The sequence below is a fragment of the Culicoides brevitarsis genome, chromosome 2, assembly GCF_036172545.1.
Source record: "Culicoides brevitarsis isolate CSIRO-B50_1 chromosome 2, AGI_CSIRO_Cbre_v1, whole genome shotgun sequence".
In the NCBI taxonomy this organism is placed as follows: Eukaryota; Metazoa; Arthropoda; class Insecta; order Diptera; family Ceratopogonidae; genus Culicoides; species Culicoides brevitarsis.
In genome coordinates this window covers 14831007-14852338 of record NC_087086.1, presented here as the reverse complement: position 1 = coordinate 14852338, position 21332 = coordinate 14831007, and the positions used below count along the sequence as shown (strand labels likewise).

Below are 21332 nucleotides of genomic sequence, written 5' to 3'. Positions count from 1 at the left end.
TAGATTACGCTTGAAAAAGTTGTTCTTATAAAATTAAATTTGACAGTGGATTGTTTATTAATTTTTTATATACTTTTTTTACTTTTTTATTTAGCGAATTGAAATCATCAATTGTAAATTTTATTTTTATTATTTTTTTTTGACAAATTCAAAGTTTTATTGAAAACTTACATGTGTTAATACAAATTCTCATTAAAGTTACAATATTCTCGATATAATTCATAAATTCCTTTTAGATCATTAAATTTGTAATCCATCACGAAAGTATGGTTGTACTTTTCATAAATTTCGAGAATCTTTTCTGCCCATTCCGAATTATGATAACAATCCCAAGGTGAATGATTACGTTGAATTGGACATAAAGCACAGTAATTTTCCGAATAAACTGCATGTACTTTTCTAGCCATTTTTCTTATTGAAATGGAAGGAACTACTTTAGACAAATCATTATTAATATTCCCATCAATCAAGTCCTTTTTCGCCTCTGTCGTAAGCAAAGATGTTCTAACGATTTCATCTGTAGGTAAAGCCGAAAAATCAATGGAATTTATTGCTGGTTGAACTTTTTCTTCAATCTGAGTGTCAAATTTCATATTGACATGAATGTATCGTTCGAGTGCGTAAACGAGATCCAATTCCGAATCCAAAATTTTGTTTTTCAGTTTAAAAATGAAATTGACAATATCAGGACTCACGAATAAAAATTCAGAAGATTTTAGTATATTGCTTGTTTCTTGGGTGAACACCTGTTAAGAATTATAAAAAGTTTAGAAACATGAAAAAAATTATAATTTATAAAACTTAAAAAAAAATTTAGGGTTCAAAAATTTAAATATGTGGCAAAATTTTTTGACCCGTAATTTTCGTTCTACCATAGATTTTTTGTTTGTCAGATTCTAAAAACTTTAAAAAAAAATTTCTGAAGATTAAGTAGGTACAGTTTTAATTTTTTAATTAAGGCCACTCCAAATTTATTTCGAACTTTTAGTCCCAAATATATTTTTTCAAAATGGGACCATAATTATTTCACTTTATGTCGCATGTGGATTTTTATGAAGGGGGGAGAAAAAAAAATTAAAAAAAAATTATTTTTTTTTACTCCTTTTTTGACGTTTTTGAACGTTAATCATTGATTGAAGACATTAAAATAATTTTAACTTTTATTATTTTAAGTTTTTAAGTCAAAACTTTAATAAAATTTCACAAAATAAAAATTTAAGAAAAAGTAAAAAAATTTTCCATGACTCAAAAGTTTTTTCATCAAATTTTCGATAGATAATGCGTTTTTAAAGCAAGTTAAGTTCATATATAATATAATTTTAATTTTTACTGGACATTATTATCGTTTTTTAATCAAAAAGTACCAAAAAATGTCAAAAATTTTCCTTTTTTTTAATTATTTTTTCCCCCTGAATTTTTTCGGCAAAATCGGAGGGGGCGACATAAAGTGAAATAATTAAATTTAATGGCCTTATACAAAATGATATATACCTATTCGTTGAATTTTTGACCATTGATATTTTTGTTTTTTTTAATGTATCTACACTGAGAATTTTTTCTCAAAAAAATAGACCAATTCAACTAAATAAATAAAAAAAAAATTTGTAACATTTTTTTTTAATTTTTAAAACATAAGTTAAGTGATTTCGTCTCATTAGACTTTGGGCTTTAAAAAAATTGGAGTGGTCTAATTTAATTTTTTTAAAAAATTAAAATTAATTTATTTTTTTAATTTAAAATTTAAAATTAAAAAATTAAATTAAATTAATTAAACCAGAAATAAAAAAAATGAAAATGTAATTGTTTACCTCGATACAAATACCCTTCAAATACGAAAGGTCATACAAAACAGCAGTCTCGAAAAAAGGAAGAGCATTCCAAAAACTCAATGTTTTCAGCATTGCCTCAGAAGCGAAGTTCATGGCATCCATACAGATGTAAATATGAGCAGCCCCATAAAATTCAACGAGGGTTTGAAAACTGGGAAACTCAATTTTCTTTCCATAGATGAAACTAAAAAGCAAAAATTCAAAATAACCTGTATTCTTGTCCAAAATTGTTTACTTACTTCAACAACATTTGAAAGATCAAAGCAGAAATATCTTTGATTTCCACTTGATCTTCTTGCTTAACTCCGTTGTTTTTCACTACTTCGCCATAAAACATTGTTTCAAACACTTCGCTGGCAGCAGACAAAATCAATTTGTGAGCTTTTATCTTTGAAAATTTTCCTTTTTCATCTTTCAAAAGAAAAGTAACATCACAATGGACCCCGGAAGTCAACAGATTGGTTATTTTTGAATTCATTATTTCACGAGGATCTTCTTCTGAGGTAATTTTAATGTTTTCCATTTTTACAGAATTTTATATTTTTAAGAATTTCACAACAAATGATGAATAAACAAAATATTGAAACGTGACTCGCCGGTTACTTTGCGCTTTGATAGGAGTTATGCGCAGTTTGAATTATTTTGACAGTTTGAAAATAGTTTGCGCTTTAAACTTAAAAATAAATTTTATAAAAAACTGAAAAAAGTTCTTAAAATTTCGTTTTCAATTGCTAAATTAATAAAATTAAAAAAAAAATTAATGAAAAATTAAATTAAATTATTTTTTCTGCCTAATATTTTTTTATCAAATTAATTATTTAAATTTTTTAATTTTTTATTAAACAAAATTTTTATAAAAAAAAAATTCAATAAATTTTCAGATTTTTCTTTCTAATTTTTAAAAATTTGGAATTAAGATAAAACTTTTATTTTTTTTAAATTTTTTTTTTTAAATTTAAAAAAATAATTTTCTTTTACATAAAAATATAAATCTCATAGTCAACAACAACAAAATAATTATTTTTTTTTACAAATCTTTAACAGTTTCCGGCAACACTTTATACGGATTCAAAATATTTTTCGGATCAAACAGCTTTTTTAAGGTCTTCATCAGTTGCACAGCTTCCCGTTTTTTCGAATATTGCAAATATTGAGTCTTCAGAAAGCCGATTCCGTGTTCGGCACTAATGCTGCCTCCCAATTTTGACGTGTACTCATACACAAATGGCTCAATAATTTTGTGCAAATCTTTGTCGTATTCCTCACATTGGATATTTAGATGCAAATTGGAGTCTCCAATGTGCCCATAGCCCGTAACTCGACGACATTTTGGATGATTTCCGATTCTTTCACGCATTACTTCGACAATTTGGTAGAAATTCTTCAAGGGAAGTGAGATGTCGTATTTATGGCAATATGTGCCTTCAACGAGGGATGATGGGACTTTTTCACGAAGTTGCCACATGCTCTAAAATGTTTGAAATTTTAATAATTTTTAAGTTATTTTAAGAATTTTTTGATATTTACATTAATTTTGCTTGGTTCATTGACAACCACGCCGTCTAAAATTTTGTTACTTGACATTTGTTTCTCCAAAAAATCGTTTAGTTTTTCCTCGTCGTGCTTCTCGTTGCTGCCACTTGTTTCGATGAGCATGTAAAACGGGAAATTGTTGTCGATCGGACACCTTAAAGGTAAAATTGATTGTAAAAAATTGTAAAAAAAAATTATTTTAGCTTTTAAAACTAAATTCAGCTCTAAAAAATTGATTTTAGCTTTTAAAACAAAATTCAGCTCTAAAAAATTTATTTCAGCTTTTAAAACTAAATTTAGCTCTAAAAAATTGATTTCAGCTTTTAAAACTAAATTTAGCTCTAAAAAATTGATTTCAGCTTTTAAAACTAAATTTAGCTCTAAAAAATTGATTTCAGCTTTTAAAACTAAATTTAGCTCTAAAAAATTGATTTCAGCTTTTAAAACTAAATTTTGCTCTAAAAAATTGATTTCAGCTTTTAAAACTAAATTTAGCTCTAATAAAATTATTTCAGCTTTTAAAACTAAATTTAGCTCTAAAAAATTGATTTCAGCTTTTAAAACTAAATTTAGCTCTAAAAAATTGATTTCAGCTTTTAAAACTAAATTTTGCTCTAAAAATTGATCTCAGCTTTTAAAACTAAATTTTGCTCTAAAAAATTATTTTAGCTTTTAAAACTAAATTTAGCTCTAAAAAATTGATTTCAGCTTTTAAAACTAAATTTAGCTCTAAAAATTTATGTCAGCTTTTAAAACTAAATTTTGCCCTAATAAAATTATTTCAGCTTTTAAAACTAAATTTTGCTCTAAAAAATTATTTTAGCTTTTAAAACTAAATTTTGCTCTAAAAAATTGATTTCAGCTTTTAAAACTAAATTTAGCTCTAAAAAATTGATTTCAGCTTTTAAAACAAAATTCAGCTCTAAAAAATTTTTTTCAGCTTTTAAAACTAAATTTTGCTCTAAAAAATTGATTTCAGCTTTTAGAACTAAATTTTGCTCTAAAAAATTCATTTAAAAAAAAATTTAAAAAAATAATTTTTAGCAAAATTTTACATTTTTGATGTCTTTTAAGGTAAACTTACTGCAAATTATACGTTTGAGTGCATGACGTTAACGATTCATTATCGATCAATTCGCATGCCGACAAAATTTCGCCCAAGTTACGTTTGGCACTCACAAAATTATTCAAGACATCTTCAAAAGTTTTGACTCCAAAAAAGGCGACATTCACTGATTTTGACTTTTGCGGGCATAAAATTGACAATTTTGTGATAAATCCAAGCGTTCCTTCAGATCCAATGAACAAATGTTTCAGATGATATCCTAAAAAAATCAATTTTGGGTCTAAAAATCCTATTTTTAAGCAAAAATTTAAGTCACCTGTGTTATCTTTCTTAAAATTTGACATGAGATCCAAAATTGTCCCATCTGCCAAGACAACTTCCAAGCCCAGCACCGAACCATGCAGCATTCCATACCGAATGACTCTCAATCCGCCCGCATTTGTGCTTGCATTGCCGCCAATATTACACGAACCTTTGCTTCCCATATCCAACGGAAACGTCATTCCATGTTCGCCCGCTTTGGCATCCAAATTTTCCAAAATGCAACCCGGCTGACACGTCACAATATCTAAATATAACAAATTTCAAGTAATTTTTCTCGATGATTTCGTGCTTTTTCGTTACTCGAATACTCGTCAATTGCCTCAATTTCGTTCATGCGCGTCGAACTGAGAACAATTTCGTCAAAAACGGGCACCGAACCACCCACGAGACCCGTATTTCCGCCCTGGGGACACACAGCGATGTTACGTTCGTTGCAATATTTCAAAATTGCGGAAACTTCTTGCGTCGTTTTCGGCTTCAGAACGATGTTGGATTGACCACGGACGCTGCCTGAAACAGTTTTGAGGTGAAAAAACATCAAAAATTGCGTGAATTTCTTACCTAAAAAGTCGACATTGTATCCGAGAGTCTCAGAAGCGTCAGTGAGGACATTCGGGGCTTGAAGAACGGATTCAAAGAAGGAAATGTCCTTATCAGTCGGCTTCGTGTAGTTCAATCTTTGGACCTTATAACGATTTTGTGTCAAGTCAGGAAGGGATTTTGTTTTGTAACCAGCTGCTGGGCACAGGTTCAAAGTGCTTCTCAGTAATTTTTGGGTTCGGATTATTCGGTACATTTTTTTAAAAATTTATTTTTTGTGTGTTTTTATTTTTGGACTGATATGGATTGTGTGGAGTTAAATCACTTTCATTCGTCTTAAAAATTCAGGGACGTAGTTTAAAGAAAGTTGAAAGGCCCCAATATCGAAAAAGTTTCCGAAAGGTCAAAAAAATTTTTTTTCTTATCAAAATTTAGAAAAACTTAGTTAGAAAAAATTTAGAACTTTTTAAGAATTTTTTAAAGTTCAATTTTTTTTACTACTTATTTGTTTTTTAAATTTTGAAAATTAAAAAAAAATCTTAAGAAAAAAAAAATTTATGAATATTTTATTTTATCAGGTAAGTATTTTATAAAAATATAAAAAATTCGTATGTTTTGAGAAAAAAAATCTAAATTTGTAGAAAAATTATTAATTATTTTTTTATAATATGTATCAGGAAGCCTAAAAATGTTTCAAAATCTTGAATTTTGAAAATATTTTTAGAACAATTTTCTTGAAAATAATTTTTAAAATATTTTGGGCTAAACTATGATTCAATAAAATTTACGCGCGAAGTTTTTTCATTTTTTCTGTAAAATTTTTAATTTTTTTTCAAATTTTTAGTTTTTTGAATCATTTATTTTTTTTTCAGTTTAAAATTTAGTTTAATTATTTAAATAAATTTAAATTAAAAACTTTCAAAAATAGTCAAAATATTTCAAAATGTTTAAAAGTTTTCCTTGAACTTTCTAAAATTTTAAGAAAACATTTTTTATTTAGCTTCTAAATTTTTAAATTTTCTTTTTTTTTTTAATTTTAAGCTTTTTAATTTTTTTTTAGATATATTTTTAATCTTATTCTAATGCAAATCGTAAAAAAATAATTTTTAATCTTTTTAAAAATTTGGATGAAAATTTAATAAAATCCTTAATTTTTTTAAAGATTTTTTTCTAAGAATGAATTTTCTTTTTACTGAAAAATTATCAAAAATTTCTTTTGAAAATTAAAATTTCCTTCATTTGAGCCCTATAACGGTACATCTCTGTCTCTGAGGCTCACAACTGGATTTTTAAGTTCACCTTCAGCACCACAACGGAATTTTTTATAAGTACCTTGGTAAACAAAAAACATTTTCTGAACTGATTTTCGCATAATTTTGAGTGATTTTTCGCATAATTTAACCGAACATGTTCGTCAAACGCCTAATTTATCGCAGGCCGAGTCTTCAAGTAAGTTGTCGTTCCGCAAAATTTCATAAAACCCATTAAAAACTCAAAATTAACTTCAAGCATGTTTCTTTGCAGCCTTTAATCCGGCATTGTTCTCAAGCAAATTCTACCTTGAATTCTCAAGCAAATTCTGCCTCGGAACCCACTTTCGACGACGACGAAGACCAAAAACCGCCACAAAAACTCAAATATCGCCCACAAGTCAAAGCCGTAATCGATGCAAAGCTCACAGAAGATCTCAGTAGCAAGACAATTGTAGCCCGAAAACATCCGGGAGCGAATCAACTGAAAGCTACTTTGCTACCTGAACACATTGCCGCGACATTTGAAAAAGTAATTGGCGACCATCCGCCAAAACAACTCACCAAAGACGCAGTTTTTCTGGACAATTATCTCAAAGCGCGTCATGCCCCTGCGGAACAACATGAAATCCGTTCGCGAATGAAAGCCATTCAATTGGAGGTCGAACAAAAATTCAACATTGACACATCGCAACTGAGTGAAGACGATTTCCGGAGATATCAGAAGAATGTCGATGCCGAAACGAAAAAAATCCTCAAAAGTCGAGTTTTTGCGTGGAAAGCTCTCGAATTTGACGAATATCGGTCTCGGATGTACTTATTCGCGCGAAGTGCGGCAGATTATGCGGCGATAAATGCTTGTTTGAAGGAAATCATAAGACGCGATCCGAATTTTAGACCTGCGAGTTTTTTCGATTTTGGCTCGGGAGTTGGCACTGGCACGTGGGCTGCATCGAATTATTGGAAAAATACAATTTATGAGTATTTTAATGTGGATTCGTCGGGTCCCATGAACGATTTGGCGGAATTGATTCTCAAAGGAGGTGACGAAAATAAAAAAATTTCACTGAAAAATGTTTTTTATCGACAGTTTTTGGGAGCACCAACGGTAATTATTTAATTTTTTCAAAGAAAAAAATCAATTTTTAATTTTTTTTAATTTTTTAGACATCTTACGACTTGGTATTGAGTGCCTTTTCACTGATCGAATTGCCAAACAGAAAAGCTCGCCTTGAAACTTTAGCAAATTTATGGGCTCGGTGCTCGGGATATCTCGTTCTCATCGAATTAGGCACAAATACCGGCTTTAAACTGATACATGAGGCACGAAGTTTCATTACTTCATTGAGGGATGACGATGAACAAGGTGAAGGATATCTTTTTGCTCCTGTAAGAAACTGAAATTTCATCAATTCTGACATTTTTTAATGGATTTTCTGTATTTTAGTGCCCTCAAGAAGGCTTATGTCCCCGTTTCGAAGACGAAAACGACAAATCTCCGTGCAATTTTGAAGTCAAATACTTTCCGTTGCCATTTTTCAACCAAAACGAGCCGCGAAAAGACAAATTTTCGTACGTAATTTTCAAGAAAAATGGCAAAAGAGAAGATGATCCGGCAGTGGCGTGGCCCAGATGTGTCAGACCGACAATAGCAAAGCCAAGGCATACGTTCTGTCGGATATGCACGAAGGAAGGGTGTTTGCAAGAAGTTGTCTTTACGCCGGGAAAGCATGGCAAGCAAGCGTATCAGTTGGGCAAACGGAGTAGATGGGGCGATCAGTTGCCGATGGAGCTGGAAGTTGTGCAAAAAGATGAAAATAAAGAATAAAGTTTAAGAATTTTGACATAGAATGAATTAAAAAAAAATTTTTTTTTGCTTAATTTTGACATCCAGAATGAGTTTTTAAGCTGTTTTGAGTCTAAAAATGGCAAAAACTAAGAAAAATTTTAATCTTTTCTAAAAATAATTTATTTTTTCCTCCGCCTTTTAAACAAAATAAAATTTAAAAAAATAGAAAATTAAATTTTTAAGATTCAAAAAAATTATTTAAACAAATTTTTCAGTACCTTTATAAAAAAATTAATAGAAAAAGTCATTTTTTCGAACAAAAATATTTAAAATAAATAAAAAATTTAGTGAAAAATGCGAAAAATTTCGTCAAAATAAATAAAATTTTTAAATTTTTATAACTTTAATTTACCCGATTTTTTTTTTGTTTAAATTTTTATCGGGATACCGGATATTTTTAATTTTTTTTATCAATTAAAAGTGTTCTTATTACAAAATGTATAAATTTTGACACATTTTAAATTTTTTCAACATAATTATTTAAAATTTGACTCAAAATCTCAAAAAATATGAAATTTTTCTATATTTGGGTAATCAAGGAAAAATTTCAAGTTTTCGATACAAATAAATTTTCAACCTCCTTCAAACTTTCAAATATAAAAATAAAAAAAATCCATTTTTGATCTAAAATTTAAAAAATTTTTTTCAGCAAAAAACTATATTAGGCAAGTTAAATTTTGAAAAAAATCAATTCCTAACTAATTTTTTTGATCGAAAATCACATGATAAAATAAAATCACAAAGTCAATTTTACATGAAAATGAACTTTTTCCAGTTCAGTTTTCGAAAATCACAGACGAACCAATTTATCATGAAAGTTAAAAAATTTTAAAAAAGGTAAAAAATTGATGAAAATTCTCTAAATTGATTTGAATAAGACGAAATAAAAATTAAAATTCTTTAAAATAAAATTTTTAAATCCGAAACAAGGCTTTAGAAAATTGTTGGCTAAAATAAATAAATTGAGCAACGATCCTTAAAAATCGAATGAAACCTGAAAAAAAAATTTTTCAAAAAATAAAACTCGATTATTTGTATTTTTTTGATTAAACACGTCAAACATTAATTTATTATTGGTTAATATATAATTTTTAATAATTCTTTTTTCGTGTATTGATAAGTAATAATAATAATTTTTTTCTAATGAAAAGGAAGAAATGAGCGAAAACGGTAAACTATATAAAAATAATTTTGTTCTAAACACAACTTTTTCATATTTTTTGTGGAAAATTTCCTGATTTTTTCTGCAATTAGTGCAAAAAACGACAAGTCGTTCTTCCATTTTTTCTACAATTAATTTTTTTTGTTAAATATTTTTTTTTTTAATTCTGTGTTAGCATTTAAGAAAGAATTCAATTTGTGATTTTTTTAGTATTTTAACAATATTTAGTATTTTCGCCCCTTTAACCTATACTTTTCATATACTTTTTCAATATAATATAGCAATATAATCATAAACATTCATTTAACAATTATATAAAATATAGTTGCATTAATATATGAGTTTTTGTGTATTTATCGTGTGTATATATATTATTTTTTGCTTCTCTGGGTTAGTAGATGATAAGATTAATAAATATAATAATTTTTTGTTAATTTTCATTCCGTGGTGTGAGAAGTAATTTTTTTGTTGCTTGCTGGTGTCTGTTAATTTTTTTTAGTTATTGCATTCAACATAGTCAGCGGCACTCTTGTAATCCAAAAGTTCATCACGTAGTTGCATCAATTGGTCGATGGCGGCACGATGTTTCTTCGATTTGCTGTGCTTGTAGCGCGCTCCGTTGATCAGCTTGTCGACCATGTAGTGCAACCACAACAAGTTGGTGTACGGCTCGAAGCGTTCCCAGCAGTTGTCGAGGCGACTTTTCATGAAACGATAAATGTCGAATTGATAGTCGCCCGAGGCGGAAAAGAGTTCGTCGTCGTGCGCCAAATCGTTGTAGAGCCGAACGCCCTTTGCTACCATGCGAGACAAGGTGAAGTCGATAATTGTCGCTTTTACGCCAAATGTGGGCACTTGAATGGTTTTGCCGTTGTACTTGAAGGTAACATGCGTTGCTTCGGTGTGCGAGAGGAGAACGTTGCCCCAATGCAAGTCACGGTGTTCGAATTCGAGACGCTTTTCGGCAATTGCTAAGGTTATAGCGACCTGTGGGAGGGAAAGGAAAGTATTAGTTTTTGTCTTTTTTTATGGATTTTGATATTTATATTTCAATCTTTTTGTCTTTTAACAAAATTTTTCAAAATAAAATTGAATTTTTATTTTTTTTTTTACTTGAAACAAGGCTTTAAAAAAATTTTTTTTCGATCTTGAAATTAAATTTTACGAAATGAAATGTTAAGCTCTCGAAATTAACTTTTTAGACCTAAACATGATTTTTTTTAAGAAATTAAAGTTCGATGTCGAATATTTAATATTAATATCAAAAAATCATTTTAGATCTCGAAATGAAATTTTTTCGATCTCGAAATAAAATTTTAATATTTCGAAGTTCAATTTTTATCTCTCAAAATAATTTTTTTAGAGCTTAACATGAAAATTATTTGTTAAAAATTAAAATTTGATTTTGAAAAATGAATATTTAGCTCAAAATTAAACTTTTAGATCTCGACTTCAAATTTTTAGATCTCGAAATTAAATTTTTTGATCTCAAAATTTAATTTTTAATTTTCAAAATAAATCAAAATTGAACCTAAAAATAAACTTTTAGTTCTTTCATAAAAAATTTTTCCTAAAAAAATTTAAAATTAATTTTTTTTCGGACAAAAAGTTTGAAAAATTAAAATGTAAAAATATAAAAAGGGAACAAATAGCACGACAAACCATAAATAAATTAAAATCACATCAACGAAGCAAAAAATTTTCATCGATAGATGAGTGAAAATCTAGTCATGAGCTGTCAAGAGCAAAGACACGTACTAGACTTTCACCGCACCAACCGACAAAAACAAAAATAAAGCAACTGAACAACAAAAAAACAATAAAAATTAGCTGAAAAGGAACAAAAAGGTTAAAAAATCACAAAAAAATAATTAGGAAACGATACAAAACGCACCCTACATTGGATGAGTGTAAATCTAGTCATAAGTAAAAATAACAAAATATGCACTGGACTTACGCCCATCCAGCGTAAAAGGTTAAAATTATAAAAAAAAACAATAAAACATCAAAAAATAAGGAAACAATTAGGAAATTACGCACTTGTAAGAAAGCCGAATGCGATTGTTGGGCATTATCAAACTGAAAAGCCTCTAAATCCTGTCCGCCATTGGCGAGTTCGAGCACAATGAAGAGTTGGTCGTCCTTGAAGAGTTCCGGATGGTCGTTGTCGGAGGTGCGATTCTCATCGTACAACTCCCACAAGTCGATCAAGTGGTCCGGATAGCGTCCCTTTACACAACGTACGTTGACGGCTTCGACAAAACCATCGGTCATGTACGCCGCGTCGTCGGCACAAGTCCTCAAGTCACTCAGCTCCTTCGCGATGACAATTTCCGACTGGATCTCGTCGAAACGCTTCTGCGGCTCACCATTCACCAGCTGATCTCCTTCGACGGGAATTACCTTGAGCACGATGGTACGGCCCTGATTCTTGTACATAAACACCTCGCTGTAGACACCTTCGCCGATTTTGCGGCAACAATGGAGCGTTTGCGCGGAATATAGCTCATCAAATGGTAGAGGGTGCGATTGCTTGCAGAGTCGTAGGACGACGTCGCGCGCAGTGACGTGCGAACGAATTAGCAAGAGGTCATCCGATGGCGACGCACGGAAGAAATGAAGCGGCGGCGATGAGGCAACAACGACGTCAGAGAGGAAACTGGTGCGCTCATAGACGCTAGTTTTGCGGGCACGCGTTGATAATTGTCGACGGTATAACGAACGATGGCGCCGCGATTCATCAATGTAGCTGCTGTTGCTGCGAGTGAAACTTTCGTTGTTGTTGCTGCGGAAGATTCCTTTTTCTTCTTGTTCTTGATCAGAGTCTGCTGCTTCTGAATCTCGTAACGATAATTCTGACAAATTACACGTTTCATCTGTAGTTGGCTCCAATACCAATTCTGCGTGAAAAGAGAAAAAAAGACAAGAGAGAAACGTTAAAATTGTTCGGAAATTGAATCGATGTCACACACATTCACGATTTAGATCAAAATAGGCCGATACAATAATCAAAAATCTTTCAAATTTTCTCAAATCTAAAATTTTTTAATTCTAAAATGAACTTTTTCGATCTCGAAATGAAATTTTTAGATCTCGAAATGAAATTTCGGACCTGAAAATGAATTTTCTAGCTCATGAAATAAACTTTCAATTCTCAATTGAAATTTTTCTGTTCTCGAAATGAACAAAGTACCTTCAAAAAAATTTGTTTCGATCTCGAAATAAAATTTTTCGATCTCGAATTCAAATTTTTTGTTATCGAAATGAGAGGTTCATGTTTCTGATGAACAAAAAAAACTTGAAATATTCATTAAAGCCTAAAAAAAAAGCTTTTAGACCTCAAAAAGAACCAATTAGTTCTCGAAATGAAATTTTTCGATCTCGAAATAAATTTTTAAGTTTTTAAATTAATTTTAATTATCTCAAAATATTCATTCAACTCGTAAAATGAACTCTTTTGTATCTTGAAAAGAGCTTTTACGTATCAAAAAAATCATTTTTGATCAAAAAATAAATTTTCGATCTCGAAAAAAAATTTGTTGATCTCGAAAAGAAATTTTTAGATCTCGAAAAGAAATTTTTAGATCTCGAAATGAACTTATTAGCTCTAGTAATAATCTTTTTAACTCTTAAATAAGGCTTTAGGTTCTCGAAAGAAAGTTTTAGGTCTAAATAATTTTTTTCGATCTCGAAATGAACAAAATTTTTAATAAAATGAACTCTTTAGTTCGTAAAATGAACTTTAACTGATAATTTTTATTGAAAATTATACTTTTTCATACCACTTAAAACATTTTCGATTATTGCATCTGCCTCAATGGGCGTAATATTCGTTTGAATATCTTTCAATCATCAATTAAGAAAGTAATTCTCTTGCTCTAAATTCATTAACCGGACATAAATTCACGTCAAGCGTCTCTTTTATCTCACTTGTCACTCGACTAGGTCGCCGGAGAAAATTTATTTATTTTCTGGAGCAAAGTTCACGTTTTACGAGCGACTGTGAGAACAAATCAGGAAGTTGTTGATAACAAGGTCGCTACGAAATGCGCACTAAACCGATCTACTCGCGCATTCCATCGCGTCAGATTATCGAAATTAACTTTTTATTCTTCATTTGAAAAATAAAAAAAAAATCTCTCTTTTTTTGATTGAAACCCTGATTAAACTAACATTTTTTCTAATAAGATTGAACGAATTTGTAACGAATAATGAGAGAGCAACGTGAAATAAATGAGGGACCTGTAGAATGATTTTTCGATTTGTTTCTACAATTTGATCGTTACATCGGGTTTGTACGGCACAAAAATAATAACAGAGCATCACGATGTGGTGATTATTTCTTTCTGTTCCTCTTTTTTACGTAGTTTGCCTCATTTTCTCATTTTCCTTTTTGTATCATAATTCTTCGTTTGAGCGTTTATCGTACGATGCGGAGTTCCATGCACTGTTACTTCATTTCTTCTTCATTCAAACTCTCGTGATCTCGTCTCTATATAATTGTTCGTCGTCGTCGTTTTCAGATGATTTTTAGATTAAGTTTCTTTCGTTAGTTTTTTTGTTTTAATTCATTTCGAAACAAAATTTAGTTTTTATGAGCTTTTTGTCTGTCTGAGCATTAAAAATTATCAAATTATAAAAAAAAAATATTTATTTAATTTTGAAATATTATTCAAAAATTTGCTTGAAAAATTAAAAAAAAATAAAAAAAATTGTAAAATTAAAAAATTAATAAATTTATTAGTAAAATTGATAGAAATTATTTAAATTTAATTCAAAATTTTAAATTAAAAAATTCTAAAAAAATGATTTAATTTTAAATTAAAAAATATTTTAATTTAAAAAAATAAAGTACAATTTAATTCAAATAAAATATTTATAGAAAAAAATTAGAAAAAAATAAATTTTGATCAGATTAACTCGAAAAAGCAACAAAAAAATATTTAATTACAAATATTAAAAAATAAATTAAATTTTAAATAATAAAATATGAAAAATTGTTTAAAAAAAAATATTTTTTTTTAATTTAATAAAATAAATTACAAAGAAAAAAAATTTTATTTAAAAAAAAATATTTTTTTAATAATAAAAATAATTTTTTTTTTAACTAAAATTAAATATTATAAAATATAAAAAAATATTTTTTTTAAAATAAATTCTTAAATTTAAAAAAAAATCGAAAATAATTTTTAAAAAATTAATTTAAAAAATTAAAATTAAAAAAAAAAAAAAAAAAAAAAAAAAAAAAATTAATTTAATTAAAAAATAATTAAAAATCAAAAAAATACGCTCAAGTCCCCAATCCCTTTATTTTTCTTCAATTTTTCATTACTCGACCTCTCTTCTAAATATGTCAGGTCACAATCTACATCTTTAAGGGCATTCGCGTACTTGTACCTCACGTACAAAAGTTTTTTTTTTATTTCGATACGGATTAACTTGAGTCACTTTCAAAACAGAAATAAAAATTATTTGACGCACTTTTGAATGACAGCCACAAGTCAATAAAATAAAATAAAATAATAAATAAACAAGTTTTGATCTAAACTCACGTTTTACTGATAAGAATTGCCTTCAAATTAAAAACTTTGGAAAATTTTCAAAGGAAATTCGTCAAAAAAATCAATTTCTTCCTCATTTCATTGTTTTTTTTTTTGCGAAAACAAAAAATTCCATTACACACGCCATTTTAAGTGTAGACGCGGGTTTCCAGGTACTTTTTTTTTTGCTCTTGCTCGTACGTCGATCATTGAGCGTCGTATAGAAAAATTTTATAACAAAAGTACAAAGGACAGACTGTTTCGGTCAGAGGCGGATCCAGAGGGGCACTTAAAAAATTAAAAAAAAATTTTTTTTGTAATTTTTTAAGTTTTTCAGTCGTTTTTGGGTCAAAAATAGGAGGGGGCAATGGGATCCCCCCCAAATCCGCCCTTGGTTTCAATGAAAAAAACCAAGGTAACGCTTCACGTTGCTCCATCGATGCTCGAGAATCACAACGTCACACACAAAACACGAATTTTCTTCAAAATTTTTTGTCGTCATTGCTGATTCATGCGAAAATTCGCGGAAATTCGAGAATTTCTTACCTTTTTCGTTGAAATTAAGATGCATACAATTAATTTCTGGACTGGATCGCTTTGTTAGTTTGTTAGCTGGCTCGCTTTGCGGAAATGTAATTCCTTTAGATAATTAAGTCTGCTCGGTATACGACACGGACACAGACACAGTGAAAAACTTTCACCACACGTAAATTGCAAGTTTAATTGTCCTCGAGACGAGATTGCTTTCGATTTTTCCCGAATTGGTCGGTTTTTGAGCGAGAAATTGCTTTTCTTTGCGTGAATTGCGTGTTTTCACTTGTTTCGAATTTTTTTCGTTTGCTCTGTGTGTTTTTTTTTTAAATGGCGCTGAGGCAACCTTTTTTTCTTTCACTGTTTACTGAGAGTTCGGGCGTTTCTGGGACGCGATCTCCGTAATTTTGCGGTTGTTACGAAACAAAACTAAAATTTTAAACTGAAAATAGGAAGTTTTCCTCGAGTTTTAAGGGATTTTTGCACGATAATTACTAATTGCAGCCACCCAAGCCAAGCGTCAAATTTCTGTATGTGCGGGTATGCGACGTGATTGGTCGCTACAGAAACCCGTATGTGAGCATAGTGTTTGTACAGAATTTTTTTCTGTGAGCTGGGCAATGTACAAAATCATTTTCTGTGAGCTGGGTCACGTACCGACATTTGATTGTGAGCTGGGGACGCGAAAAGTTGTGCGTCTTGGGATGTGCGATGTGTAATGGAATGTGCAGTGGGGGTGTTATTAGCGCCACACGTGACGGGAATGGGAAGTTTTATTTGAAATTTTCGTTTTTTCGAGGATTTTTCATTGAAAAATTGTGAAATTTTTAGTTTTTTGTGGGGTTTAAAGACTTTCTGTGAATATTTAAAGATTTTAAAGAAACTCTTCCATGAAATTTCAACGAAAATTATTCAAAATTTTAACAAATTTTAATTCAAGGATTATGATTTAAATCAAAAATCAAAAAATTTTTTAAATAATTATAAAATTTTAAAATTTAAGATAATTTCAGTCAAGAATTGAATGATTTTTGAAAATAATTAGGAAAATTAGGAAAAATAATTCGAATTTCAGTACAAAGTTCAATATTTTAATAAAAATATGAACAAACTTCAGCCAACTTTGGACAAAAAATTTAAATTTTGTATCAAAATTTTGAAAATCTTAGGCAAAAAAAAAAGATTTTCCTAAAAATTTAAAAACCTCAATCAAAAATTTAAAATTTTAGTTAAATTTAAAATATTTTATACGAAAAATTCACAAATTTTTAGAACTTTAAGTCAAATATTAAAAATTTTTTCTGACAAATGCTCAAATTTCAGATAATTTTAACCAAAAAACGAAAAATGGTCAAAGTATGAAAAAAATGTTAGATGAGCTCAGTTAAAAATTCACAAAAAAAGTCGATTTTTCAAACAATTCAATAAAGAATTTAAATTTTAATTTTTTAAACTTTATATAATCTAAATAAAGAAATTTAAAATTGAGTATTTCAAAAAATTTTATAAAAAAAATTTTATTTTAAACTTTAAATTTTAAAAAAATTGATAAAATTTAAGCAAATTTTTAAAAAATTTCGAAAGTTTCAGACAGAAAATAAAAATTTTTAATTTTATTTTAAACAAATAATTATAAAATTGACAAAAAATTTTCAAATTTTACTGAAAATCTTTATTTTTAACAAAAATCGAACTTTTGATCAAAAAACGAAAGACTTTTTTTTAAACCAATTGAGCAAATTTTAGAAGAAAATCGTAAAAAAATGTCAAAAATGAGAAAAATAAATTTGAAAAATCGAAAATTTTCTTAAAAATTTTATGATTTTTTACTAAAAATCATTGATATGATACCAAAAATTTTCATTTCATGTCAAAAAAATTTTTTTTCTAAGATATTTCGCAAAATTCTCTCCTTTTTTTACGTTTTCAGAATGTAAAATCTCAAAAATTTTTAATTCAAGATTTTTTTTTCTCACATAAATTCAACACTTCTCATCATAAGTTCAAACAAAAAAACCATTCACTTTCAAAGATTTAAAAAAATTTACAAAAAAAAATAAAAAAAAATCCTTACCTTGATCACTTTTCTGCTCTTCTTCATGAATTCCTTCTTCTTCTTCTTCTTCGTCCTCGTCATCTTCTCGTATCGTCATCCTGCCAACATTCGTACTCAACCATCTTCCATCCGACTTCCGCATTCCCGAAATCTTCTTTGTACTCAAGTCAGTTCGATTGCTCAGTCTTGTCACATTTGTCGTCTCGTTCGTGGCATTAATGCTCATCGCCAACGTCTTTCTCTTCCACGCCGCGAGCGATTTTCTCCATTTTCCCGGCGCCAACTGAAGTGACGGCAACTCTACGACCTGACTTTCTTCCATTGGCTCGTCAAAAGCGACGGTTTTTCGGCTTTCCGGCGACTTTTCTTTGTTAAAAGCGACCGTTTTGCGCTGTCGAAGTCTCGAAGGAGACGAACTCGGTACAGAAAGGAAGTTATTCGGAGGTTCAAAGGCGACAGTTTTTCGTTCTCGCAGTCTTGAAGGTGATTTTTCGCCATTTGGATCATCGAACGCGACAGTTTTGCGTTCAATTGGTTTCCTTTTTGCGACATTTTGCATGGAAGCACGATCAAAAAGGACATTTCGGCGGGTTAGTCGTCGCGTGGCACGTTTTTCGGTGGGAGTACAGTCGATCACAGATAAATTTTCGATGGGCACGAGAGGTTTTGGCCTCAAAGTACGTCTTTTGGTGACAAGAACGGGCGTCGCTGGTATCACACTAACATCAGTCCCAATGTCGGATGGGATTTTTTGGGTTTCGTTGCACGCGAGGAGCGAATTTTCAGGGAAAACTCCTTGCGTGACGTCATTTCGAATGCATCTCGGCGAATCTTCGATGTGAATGATTGGCACGTCGTCAGTTTTTGCAGCCGTATCTCGTTCGAAGATATTTTGTCTTGTGATATCCAGCTCTTCTTCGACAATTTGCAACGTTTTGTTCAAATAATTCAACGAAATCCGTTCGGGAATGTGAGATTTTGACAAATTTATTGCTTGGGTGACGTCGTTTCGTGAATCTCGGACACTATCTGGCGTAAAATCCTTCAAACTTAGCTCGGATTCACTAAATCCATGAAAATCCGAGAGAATTGACTCGCGTTTTTCGTTACTTTTGGTACGTCGATGCGTCACAAATTGCAAATGTGGACTAGAAGGAAGTTGCGAAACGCTGGATTCGTTGAAACCATAAAACGTTGAAGTACTTGAAATGTTCCCGCTGCCACCGCGACGTTGTGTGACATGTGTAAACGACGGATTTCGGATACTTTGCTCCAAAACTTCCGTCACACTCGTTTGCGGTAGAAGCGCGAGATGAATTAACGTCTCCGGAGTCGTTCGTTTCAAGACTTCTTCCAAAATTTCGTCGTCTGTGGTGTGATTCAGCTCAATTACGGACTTGCCATGTACGGATTGTGAATTTTTGGCAACTTGCACGAAGGATTTCATCAGTTCCTTAATACTTTCGTGATCGACATTCACTTCGATCTTGCGTTCTCCCATCTTTTTGACCAGCTTTGGGTTGAAAAATAACCGACTAGAGTTGTTTGTCGCGATTTTCTTCAAATGGGGCGACAGGAAATTGCTTCGATTCAGCGAAATTTCAGCAAAGCGGATGTTTGAATGGCCAATTGGGGACAAGTTGAAGACGAGATTGTCGGATTTTTTGGCTTTTTTGCCGCCAACGGGTGTTGAGACGACAGCATCTCCGATCGCGATGTGAGTGGGTTTCTTTCGTTTGCGCGGTTTACGGGCAGCAGGCGGTTTTGGCACTTTTATTTTGGAAGTTTTGCGTTTTCCATTTTTGCCGCGTACGAAAAGTTCGGGTAAGTCTTCTTTGCTGCTGTCGCGATTGTAGCTGGCATTGACGCTTTTCTTGATGACTCGTTTTTCACGAAGAACGCTAAAAAATAAAATTTAAAAAAAATATTAAAATAAATTAATTATTTATTTTATGTTAAAAATTAATTTACAAAAATCAAAGAAAAAAAATAATTAAAATAAATAAAATAAAGTTTAATAAAATGAATAAATGTTCTAAAATTTTAAATAAAAAAATGAAAAATTTAAATGAAAAATAAGAATTAAATTTATTAAATTAAAAAATTCTTCATTTTAATTAATGTAATTTTTATTATTTTTTAAATTAATTTTTAATTAAATTATTCAATTTTTATTTCAAATATTATATTTTTAATTATTTTAATTTTAAAATATATTTATTTATTTATTTTTAATTTTAAGTGAAATATTTTTAAATATTTTTTTTTAATTTCAAAGTTTAATTATTTTATTTCAAGCATTAAATTAAATAAAATAAGTTAATAAATTATTTAATTTTTATGTAATTTTTTTTAATTTAAAATTTTAATTCAAAATAATATTGTTTTCTTTAATGTTTTATTTTCAAAAAATTATTTAATTTTTTATATAAATTAATTTTTTATTTAATTTTTTAAAAAATTATAAATAATTAAAATTTAATAAAAAATAAAAATTCTAATAATTAATAAATTAAAAAAAAACTGAAAAAAAAATTTAAATTTACTAATTTCAAAAAATTCTTAATTTTAATTATTTAAATAATTTTAGATTTTTAAAATAAAAATTTTGAATTTCATTAAATAATTTTTTTTTAAATTAACTTTTAATTTAAATTTTATGTACCTATTATTTATTAAATTAATTTATCTAAATGTATACTAAAAAATTAAAAATAAAAAGACAAAAAAATAAAATTAATTTAAATGAAATATTGAAAAAAAATTTCAATATATTTAAATTTTCATAAAATTCTATTTTTAAATTTACCAATTTTTTTTTTAATTTAAAATTTTAAAAATTATAATTTTATTTTTTCAATAATTTTAATTTCTTTTGATGAAAAAAATAATAATTTTTAAAATTTTAAATTAAAAAAATTATTTCGTGATAATTTAATTTTAAATTTCAATTAAACTATTGAATCTTGATTTAATAAAAGCAGAATTTTAAAATTAAATTATCACAAAATATATTAAAAATTATTTTTTTTTTAAATTAAAATATTATTTATTTAAAAAGAAGTTTTATAAAAAAAATAAAAAAAACTCACTTTTTATCATCCAGCAACCTATCAAAGGAATCTTTCCACAGCAGCGAGTCCTCGAAACTGCTATTGAATTGAATGTTGATTCTCGGCGCTTGATTTTCCCCAAAGTCATTTTCTTTGCCGCCATTCGTCACTGCATTCTGTTTCTTCGAATAAGTCCGTTTAATGGGCCCAAAAAGGGGCATTTTGTACAAAATATATCAAATAAATGCTCGATTTCCGCGTAAAAAATAAATAAAAAATTCGCGTAAAAAATACAATGCGAGCTCAACGGCTTCTGCTGTCACTTTGACAGATGTGTTGTGATCCGGCGTACAACAAACTCCGAAGCCGTGGGTTGTGATCGCCAAATGCCAGGGGTATCCATTTGTGAGTACGCTAATTCAATTTTCGTCCGGCGATCACAACCCACGGCTTCGGAGTTTGTTGTTCGTCGTAATACAGTACTCCAAATGCTTTGAGACGAATGAAATTGATAAAACAGCTGAGCAGCCCCAGCATGCAAAAAATAATTCCTGCCCATGCTCACTGGGGCCGGCAGGAATTATTTTTTGCATGCTGGT

At 29.3% G+C, this 21332-nt stretch overlaps 4 protein-coding genes across 4 annotated transcripts; 1 reads left to right on the top strand and 3 right to left on the bottom strand.

Moving 5' to 3' along the window:
• Positions 1-135: 135 nt before the first annotated feature.
• On the bottom strand, positions 136-2556 carry LOC134829470 (BTB/POZ domain-containing protein 6-B-like). Its single transcript, XM_063842545.1, has 3 exons — positions 2069-2556; positions 1809-2013; positions 136-746 (listed from the first exon to the last, which is right to left on the bottom strand). The coding sequence occupies exons 1-3, from the start codon at positions 2350-2352 to the stop codon at positions 177-179; spliced, it is 1059 nt and encodes a 352-aa protein (XP_063698615.1). The 5' UTR covers positions 2353-2556; the 3' UTR covers positions 136-176.
• A 185-nt stretch (positions 2557-2741) lies between these two features.
• On the bottom strand, positions 2742-5603 carry LOC134829469 (D-2-hydroxyglutarate dehydrogenase, mitochondrial). Its single transcript, XM_063842544.1, has 6 exons — positions 5314-5603; positions 5053-5262; positions 4745-4996; positions 4447-4687; positions 3357-3516; positions 2742-3297 (listed from the first exon to the last, which is right to left on the bottom strand). Exons 1-6 carry the CDS (start codon positions 5546-5548, stop codon positions 2857-2859), a joined length of 1539 nt encoding a protein of 512 aa, XP_063698614.1. The 5' UTR covers positions 5549-5603; the 3' UTR covers positions 2742-2856.
• A 1020-nt stretch (positions 5604-6623) lies between these two features.
• LOC134830935 (methyltransferase-like protein 17, mitochondrial) lies at positions 6624-8520 on the top strand. The gene is made up of 4 exons (XM_063844553.1): positions 6624-6741; positions 6817-7650; positions 7710-7931; positions 7990-8520. The coding sequence occupies exons 1-4, from the start codon at positions 6700-6702 to the stop codon at positions 8368-8370; spliced, it is 1479 nt and encodes a 492-aa protein (XP_063700623.1). The 5' UTR covers positions 6624-6699; the 3' UTR covers positions 8371-8520.
• A 931-nt stretch (positions 8521-9451) lies between these two features.
• On the bottom strand, positions 9452-21041 carry LOC134830465 (uncharacterized). The gene is made up of 4 exons (XM_063843965.1): positions 20773-21041; positions 17699-19581; positions 11594-12453; positions 9452-10540 (listed from the first exon to the last, which is right to left on the bottom strand). Exons 1-4 carry the CDS (start codon positions 20952-20954, stop codon positions 10049-10051), a joined length of 3417 nt encoding a protein of 1138 aa, XP_063700035.1. The 5' UTR covers positions 20955-21041; the 3' UTR covers positions 9452-10048.
• Between the last annotated feature and the right edge of the window lie 291 nt (positions 21042-21332).

Excerpts from the sequence above, each read along its gene's own strand:
- LOC134829470 (XM_063842545.1), bottom strand. The coding sequence starts at position 2,352 with ATGGAAAACATTAAAATTACCTCAGAAGAAGATCCTCGTGAAATAATG. Across the intron at positions 2,014-2,068 it reads ATCTTTCAAATGTTGTTGAA|TTTCATCTATGGAAAGAAAA; the intron begins GTAAGTAAACAA and ends TTTGCTTTTTAG. Across the intron at positions 747-1,808 it reads TGAAGGGTATTTGTATCGAG|GTGTTCACCCAAGAAACAAG; the intron begins GTAAACAATTAC and ends AATTCTTAACAG.
- LOC134829469 (XM_063842544.1), bottom strand. The coding sequence starts at position 5,548 with ATGTACCGAATAATCCGAACCCAAAAATTACTGAGAAGCACTTTGAAC. Across the intron at positions 4,688-4,744 it reads TTTTAAGAAAGATAACACAG|GATATCATCTGAAACATTTG; the intron begins GTGACTTAAATT and ends TGATTTTTTTAG. Across the intron at positions 3,298-3,356 it reads ATGAACCAAGCAAAATTAAT|AGCATGTGGCAACTTCGTGA; the intron begins GTAAATATCAAA and ends CAAACATTTTAG.
- LOC134830935 (XM_063844553.1), top strand. The coding sequence starts at position 6,700 with ATGTTCGTCAAACGCCTAATTTATCGCAGGCCGAGTCTTCAA. Across the intron at positions 6,742-6,816 it reads ATCGCAGGCCGAGTCTTCAA|CCTTTAATCCGGCATTGTTC; the intron begins GTAAGTTGTCGT and ends GTTTCTTTGCAG. Across the intron at positions 7,651-7,709 it reads AGTTTTTGGGAGCACCAACG|ACATCTTACGACTTGGTATT; the intron begins GTAATTATTTAA and ends TTAATTTTTTAG.
- LOC134830465 (XM_063843965.1), bottom strand. The coding sequence starts at position 20,954 with ATGCCCCTTTTTGGGCCCATTAAACGGACTTATTCGAAGAAACAGAAT. Across the intron at positions 19,582-20,772 it reads AGGTTGCTGGATGATAAAAA|CGTTCTTCGTGAAAAACGAG; the intron begins GTGAGTTTTTTT and ends TTTATTTTTTAG. Across the intron at positions 12,454-17,698 it reads AGAGCAGAAAAGTGATCAAG|AATTGGTATTGGAGCCAACT; the intron begins GTAAGGATTTTT and ends CTTTTCACGCAG.